Source organism: Eimeria tenella, genomic scaffold, assembly GCF_000499545.2.
Source record: "Eimeria tenella Houghton genomic scaffold, Eth_scaff95, whole genome shotgun sequence".
Taxonomy (NCBI): Eukaryota; Apicomplexa; class Conoidasida; order Eucoccidiorida; family Eimeriidae; genus Eimeria; species Eimeria tenella.
The window spans coordinates 134691-142190 of record NW_013543472.1 but is presented as its reverse complement, the minus strand read 5'-3'; the positions used below and the strand labels follow the sequence as shown (position 1 = coordinate 142190).

At 46.8% G+C, this 7500-nt stretch overlaps 2 protein-coding genes across 2 annotated transcripts in view; both read left to right on the top strand.

The window, feature by feature from the left end:
- The window catches only part of ETH_00022070 (uncharacterized protein), a gene marked incomplete at both ends in the record, with an annotated part of 4542 nt that extends 2434 nt beyond the window's left edge, over positions 1–2108 (top strand). Inside the window, 5 exons of the mRNA XM_013378719.1 lie at positions 132–200; positions 545–627; positions 1349–1405; positions 1863–1944; positions 2057–2108. Of these exons, the coding sequence (XP_013234173.1) occupies positions 132–200; positions 545–627; positions 1349–1405; positions 1863–1944; positions 2057–2108 (343 nt within the window). The remainder of the gene's footprint in view (positions 1–131; positions 201–544; positions 628–1348; positions 1406–1862; positions 1945–2056) is intronic.
- Positions 2109–4771: 2663 nt separating this feature from the next.
- On the top strand, positions 4772–5417 carry ETH_00022065 (60S acidic ribosomal protein P2; the record flags this gene model as incomplete). The annotated part of the gene is made up of 2 exons (XM_013378718.1): positions 4772–4906; positions 5232–5417. 2 exons carry the CDS (start codon positions 4772–4774, stop codon positions 5415–5417), a joined length of 321 nt encoding a protein of 106 aa, XP_013234172.1.
- Between the last annotated feature and the right edge of the window lie 2083 nt (positions 5418–7500).

Genomic DNA, 7500 nt, shown 5'->3' with positions numbered 1-7500 from the left:
AGCTGCAGCTTCTCGTTTCCTCTTCCATTGCCTCCAGCTCTCCAGCATTTATTTATTTATTTTTTATTTATTTTTTTAAATTTATTATTTATTTATTTGTTATTTGTTTATTATTTATTTATTTATTGCAGCCTGAAGGAGTCTACAGTGCGTCGAGTAATAAAAGAATTCAGTTTGAGCGAATTCCTGCGGAAGCACAGGTGTACATACACCCCAACTCGTGGCCGCTTTGTCTGCAGCTTTCTTTTTAATTTTTTCTTTGTTTGTCATTTATTTATTATTTTTTGTCGTTTATTTATTATTTATTTATTATTATTCATTATTTATTTATCATTTTCGTTTTATTTACTTCTTTTTGCATTTTTCTCCGTCTTTTTCCACTTTGCGAATCTCCCGCTCCTCCTTTCTTCAATTCTTCTTCATTCTTCTCCGTTTAATCCCATTTATTCATTTATAATTATATTTATTCATTTATTTATTATTTATTTATTATTATTTATTTATTTATTTATTTATTTTTTTGTTTTTCTGTTTTGCTGCACAGGCTGGCCAAAGAGTCCACGCGGCGGCTGAGCCGGGCAGAGGCAGTTTTGAAAATGAAAGAAATAGTTTTTAGTCAAAAGCTTGGCGAGTTTCTAATTTAATTAATTTAACTAATTTAATTAATTTAATTGATTTAACTAATTTAATTAATTTAATTAATTTACTGTATTTTATTCATTTTATTTTAAATTAATTCACTTTATTTCGTTTTTAATTCGTTTATTCTGATTGTTTGTAACTCATTTCCCCCATTTTACTCGATTTTGACTTTCAATTCTTTTATTTAATTTATTCCTTTCACTTTGATATTTTATTTCCCCACAATTAATTTGCTGCGGACCCTTCCCCACTTGGCTAGCCACATTTGCAGCTTTTCTATTTCTCTTTTTATTTTTTATTTTTTATTTTTAAATTTTCTTCCTTTTCTCTTTTTTCATTTATTGTTTTTATTTGTTTTCTTCTCTATTTTCGTTTCCTTCCAATTTCTCTCTTTTGCTTCCGTTTTCTTACTGTTCTCTTCTTCATTAGTTATTTCTTTCATTTGTCAGCTAGCTAGCTAGCTAGCTAGCCAGCTAGCTAGCTAGCCAGCAAACCAACTAACTAACTAACGTGGCAGCATGTAGCTGGCTAGCTAGCTAGGTGTCTAGCCGCACACCAGCTAGCTAGCTAGCTAGCCAGCTGCCCAGCCATCTGGCTAGCTAGCTATCTAGCTGGCTAGCTAGCTAACTGGCTGGCTAGCTGTTGCTGCAGCAGCTAGCTGCGGCTGTGTCTCAACTTGCCCTCAGTGCTGCTGCTTCTTCTTCAGGCTACGAAGAAATGGGGACGGAAGAAATCGACTCTCAAGAAGAAAACAAATTCGAAGGTACATACTCAGCTAGCTAGCTGGCTAGCTAGCTAGCTAGCTGGCTAGCTAAGTAGCTGGCTAGCTAGCTGGCTGGGCCTAATAGGTGGAAGGCCGCAACGTGTAGCTAGCTAGCTAAGTAGCTAGCTAGCTAAGTAGCTAGCTCGCTAAGCAGCTAAGTAGCTAGCTAGCGAAGCAGCTAGCTAGCTAAGTAGCTGGCTAGCTAAGTAGCTAGCTAGCTAGCCAAGTAGCTGGCTAGCTAGCTAAGTAGCTGGCTAGCTAAGTAGCTAGCTAGCTAGCCAAGTGGCTGGCTAGCTAGCTAAGTAGCTGGCTAGCTAGCTAGTTGGCTTCATAGCGACGCAGCGGTCAGCGCAGCAGCACATGCAGAAGCAGCTGCTGCTGCTGTCCCTGCTGCTGCATCTGCATCTAACGCTGCCGCTGCACCTGCTGCTGCTGCTGCTGCTGCTGCTGCTTGCAGGATGGAAAAGCACTTTTGACTGGGTTATGCGGCAGCACATTGAAGTGGAGACTATGTCTGCTTTCCCTCTTCCAGCCAAGAGGTAACCCTAAACCCTAAACCCTAAACCCTAGGGCCCAGCCTCAAACCCTCGCCCACAGACCCTTCTAGCCGCTCTTTAGGGTTTACGGTTTTTCGTGCTGCTGCTGCTGCAGGCAGCGTCAGCTGCAGCAGCAGCAGCAGCAGCAGCGGGCAGCGCTTTGCTGAGGCAGTTAGCTTCTTTAGCAGCTAGCTAGACGGCTAGCTAGCTGACTAGCTAACCAACCCAAAATCTAGCTAGCTAGCTAGCTAGCTAACGAGTCAGCTAACTAGCTAGCTAGCTAGCTAGCCAGTTGGCTAGCTAGGTAGCTAGCTTCGTAGCTTAGAGCGTTCTGATGTGCCCCTTGACCAGCTAGCAAGCAAGCCAGCTAGCTAGCCACTCGACTAGCTAGCTAGCTAGCTAGCGATTTAGCTACCCAGCTAGCAAGCTGGCAGTTAGCAGCTAGCTAGCCACCTAGCTAGCTACCTATCTAGCCCTCTAGCCAGCTAGCTGGCTAGCTAGCCAGCTACCTAGCCACCTAGCTAGCCACCTAGCTAGCTAGCCACCTAGCTAGCTGCCTAGCTAGCCAGCTAGCCAGCTAGCCAGCTGGCCAGCTAGCTAGCTAGCTAGCCAGCTACCTAGCCACCTAGCTAGCCACCTAGCTAGCTAGACACCTAGCTAGCCACCTAGCTAGCTGCCTGGCTAGCCAGCTAGCCAGCTAGCCAGCTGGCCAGCTAGCTAGCTAGCTAGCTAGCTAACTAACTAGCTAGCTAGCTAGCTAGCTAGCTGCGTTGTTTGTTTGTAGGGACTTCGTGCCTAAGCGAGTGGATGTGGACTTGACAGTTGGAAACAGCGAAAAGCTAAAAGTGATTTCTTGGATTGACCCAAATGAAAAAGTTGTTTTTTGAAGTTAAATTGAAAAGATATTTAAATTTACTTTAAATTGAATTAAAAAGATATTTACATTTAATTTAAATTGAATTTAAAAAGATATTTAAAAGCACATTAAATTAAATTAAAAAGGATATTTAAAATGAATTAAAATTAAAATTGAAAAAGACATTTAAAATGAATTTAAAGGAATAAGAAGGAATTAAAAGGACATAAAAGGGGAATAAAAAAAATTAATCTGGAAGCAGCTAATGGAAGAGAGAAATGGAAATAAAAAGAATAAAAATTAAAAAAAATTTCAAAAGATTTGAAAATATAAAAAGGGTTAATTATTACTATTAAATAATAATAATTAATTCCTTTATTATTATTATTAGATAATATAATTAATTCTTTTAAATCCTTTTAAATCTTTTTAAAAGGATTTTAAGAGGATTTAAAAGAATTAAAAATGAAAGAAAGAAATTAAAATGATTAAATTATTTTAATCTAAGTAATTAATTAATTTTAATTGATTAATTTTAATTAATTAATTTTAATTAATTATTTTATTTAAATTGATTAATTAATTTTAATTAATTAATATAAATTGATTATTTAATTTAAATAAATCAATATGAATTTTAAACTTTCTTCTTTTCCATTGGCTGCAGTCCACTCAAGAAGACAAATCAACTTTACAACTTTTTTAAGACTTGTTTCCCCACCCTGCGGTTTAGGGTTTAGGGTTTAGGGTTTAGGGTTTGGGTATTTCTGGGCGTCGAGGTCTCCCCGGTTTAGCCTCCAGAGCGCCTGGGCCTGCTGCTGTTGCTTTGCACCTGCTGCTGTGCTGCGCTGCTGCTGCTGCTGCAGTTGCTGTTGCTGCTGCGGCTACTGCTACTGTAGATACAGTTGTTATTGGAGCTACTGCTGCAGCTACACTTGCTATTGCTGCTGCGGCTACTGCTGCTGCTGCTACAGCTGCTGCAGCTTCAGTTGCTGTTGCTGCTGGCTACTGCCGCTGCAGCTACCGTTGCTGCTGCTGCTGCTGCAGCTACCGTTGCTGCTGCTGCTGCAGCAGGTCGAGCAGCTGAGGCTGTTCCGTTGCCTTCAATTCCGTGCACGGCCAGTTCGAGGGTTTACGGTTTGGAGCAAAGGGTTTGGGGTTTAGAGTCAAGGGTTTAGGGTTTGTGTGTTGTCTGAGGGTTCAGGATCTAGAGGGGGGGGTTAGGGTTTAGGGCTGCACGGAAACGCTAAACCACGCAGCACCTAAATTAGGGTTTAGGGTTTAGGGCTTAGAGGCTTTTGCGATTAAATTTGAAGTATAGAATGCGGTGATTCGAGTTATATAGCTTAGACGCATCGCGCAGGATCGAGGGTTTAGGGTTTAGGGTTTAGGGTTTGGCCATTGGAAGCACGCCAAGAAGGCGCAGCTGGTAATGCCCCGCGGCGAATGTTTTGGATTTTCTTTTTGATTTTAAAATTAAATTAAATTAAAATTAAAATAAAATAAAATGAAATTAATTGAAATAAATCAACTGTTCTTCGTCAGCACGTGTTTGCTGCCGGAGCAGCAGCGCTTGCAGCAGCAGCAGCAGCAGCGGGAGCAGCAGCAGCAGCAGGGTTTGGTATGCCGGCTCTACATTTCGCTTCTGCTGTATTTCAGTGCTAAAATTGATAAAAATAAAAAGCAAATTAATAAAAATAAATGTTACTATAAAGAGAGAAGCCCCGGGTGGGCTTTGCTGCAGCAGCAGCAGCAGCACCGGCGGAACAGCAGCGGCTGGGGGCTTGCTTCCACAGCAGCAGCAGCAGCAGCAGCAGCAGCAGCCCCACAAGGGCAGCAGCAGGGGCATCACTCGTGGTTAAATTTGGATTGTCAGGCGAGGCGCTGGCTTTCTCCACGACAGCAAAAACCTTCCCGGCTGCTGCTGCTGCTGCTGCTGCGAAAATGGCTATGAAGTACGTTGCTGCTTACCTCATGACTGTCCTGGGGGGCAACGAGGCCCCCACAGCTGCTGATGTTTCGAGGGTTTTGGAAGCAGTGGGTGCGGAGGTAAACCCTGAAGTTCTCAAAACCCTAATTGACGCCATGCAGGGCAAAGCCGCCCACGAGGTAAACCCTAAACCCTAAACCCTAGCCGCCGCGGCCCCACGCCCGAGCCAGCAGCCGGCAGCAGCAGCTTCAGCGCGGCAAAACGCAGTTTTGTCTTCGACGGGACTTAGCGTTTAGGGTTTAGGGTTTGGGGTTTAGGGTTTAGGGTTTAGGGTTTAGGGTTTGGTGCGTAGAAGGCGCAGCCCGCGCGGAGCCGGAGGCCCTGCAGCAGCAGCAACACTCCCTCCCAGCGAGGCTTGCTGCTGCAGGCTGGCAGCAGCAGCAACAGCAGCAGCAGCAGCAGCAGCAAAGGGGGCTGTGGGGTGCTTGCTGCTTTTGCTTTTAGGTGATATCTGCGGGTCTGGAGAAGCTGCAGAAGGTGCCGTGTGGCGGCGGTGCAGCAGCAGCAGCACCTGCTGCTGCTGCTGCTGCTGGCGGCGGCGACAGCAGCAGCGCAGCAAAGGAGACTAAGAAGGAAGAACCTGAAGAAGAAGAAGAAGATGGAGACATGGGTTTGTCTCTCTTTGATTAAAGCAGCAGCAGCAGCAAGTTGATGCTGCAGTTTACTTTTTACTTTAAAACAGACGCTTTACGCAAACCCTCGTTTAGGGTTTCCGGGACAGGCCTAAACCCTGAATCGGGGTTTGCGGCGGGCGCCGCCAATCTCCGGGGCGGCTCGTATACGCTATATCAGGGTTTGGAGCTTGAGCGTAGACCCTGTTTTAGGGTTTGAAGGCTATTCTTAGACTTTAAATTAGGGTTTACGGGCAGTTCGTGGACCCTAAATTGGGGTTCGGATGCTGAGCTCATTCGCTGTTTTAGGGTTTGCAGGCGACTAGTGATCGACAAATTAAACAATAGTGGTTGCCAGTAAACCCTAACTTAGGGTTTGCAGGTAAACCCTAAAGAAGGGTTTGTTTTGGTGTACAGACACCGCAAGCGGCCGACAGTAGACATCCGGTGTAGCGTTTGCTGCTGCTGCAGCTGCTCATGCTGCTGCAGCTGCTCATGCTGCTGCAGCTGCTCATGCTGCTGCTGCAGCTGCTCATGCTGCTGCAGCTGCTCGTGCTGCTGCAGCTGCTCATGCTGCTGCAGCTGCTCATGCTGCTGCAGCTGCTCATGCTGCTGCAGCTGGGGGCCGAGGGGTCTAGTGCTGCGCCTCTAGGGTTTTCAGTATCGGAGTTCTAGGGTTTAGGGTTTAGGGTTTAGTATTTCGGGTTTGCGTTTAGACCTTTTTTCCAGGTCTAGGGTTTAGGATTTGGAATATAGGTATAGATTCAAGCATTAGGCCCCCGTTCTAGGGTTTAGGGTTTAGGGTTTGCATTACGGCTGTAGGCCTTTTTAGGGTTTAGGGTCTACGTTTAGTCCCTTGGGCTTCTTCCTAGGGTTTAGGGTTTAGAGTCTATGTCTAGGCTCCCGAGCTTTTTCTTAGGGTTTAGGGTCTAGGGTTTATTTCTAGGCTCCGGGGCTTCTTGCAGTTGAGGGTTTAGGGTTTACACCACGGCCTCAGGCCTACGCAGCCGCGAGGGTTTAGGGTTGAGGGTTTAGGGTTTAGGGTTTGCAGCTGGTAAGCTGTTGTAGGCTTTTGCCCACTAAACCCTAAACCCTCATTCTAAACCCTAATCTCAATTCCAAGAAATATTTGCTAAACCCTAAACCCTAGATCCTACGCATTTCGGAAGGCGCAGCGTCGTGAGCTCCTGCTGAGGGTTTAGGGTTTAGCGTTTAGGGTTGGCAGCTTTGTGCTGCTTGTGCCGAGGGTTTAGGGTTTAGCGTTTGGGGTTTACGCTAAGTTTTCTGGGCCCTTCTATTTACTTAAGATGAGATTTAGATCCCCGCAGCAAATGAAGAGGGTTTAGGGTTTAGGGTCTGGGCTCTAGGGATTAGGGTTTAGGGTGAGGGGCCTAGGGTTTAGGGTTTAGTGTTCAAGGCTTTTGAATTTGAGTTTGCTGCTGAAGGGTTTAGGGTTTAGTATCTAGGGTTTAGGGTTTAGCGTTTACAATTTAGGGTTTAGGGTTTAGGGTGACTCGCCCCTCCCTAAACCCCCAATAAGAAATTTCTTACATATAAACCCTAGACAAACCCCTAAAAGGCGTTTTGGGGGCCCCCCGGGGCCCCTCAGGGGCCCCTCAGAGGCCCCTCAGGGGCCCCTGGGGGACCCCAGGGGGCCCCCAGGGGGCCCCCAGGGGCCCCCTGGGGGCCCTGAAGGCCTGGAAGCACCCAGGGTACAGCGTGGGGGCCCTCTGGGGGCCCTCTGAGGGATAGTTTGGGGGGGCCCCCAGGTGACCCTCTGGGGGCCCCTAGGTTGCCCTGTGGGGGCCCTTTAGGGCCCCCCTAAAAGGGTACTTGCGCATCACTCTGGGGCCCCCTGGGGGGCCCCCAAGAAGGCTTTGGGGGCCCCTAGGGGCCCCCAAATCCTCTTAGGGGCCCCGAAGTGAATCTGGGGGCCCCTGGGGGCCCCTAAAGAACTGTGTGGGGGCCCCTAAGAGAAGACTTCAGAGGGGTTCATGAAGTTCTCTAGAAAGGCCCCTGGGGGCCCCCGGCAGCTCGCTCAGAGGGTACACTGCGGGACCCCTGGGGGCCCCTAGGGGCCCGTAGGGGCCCCCGGGGGCCCC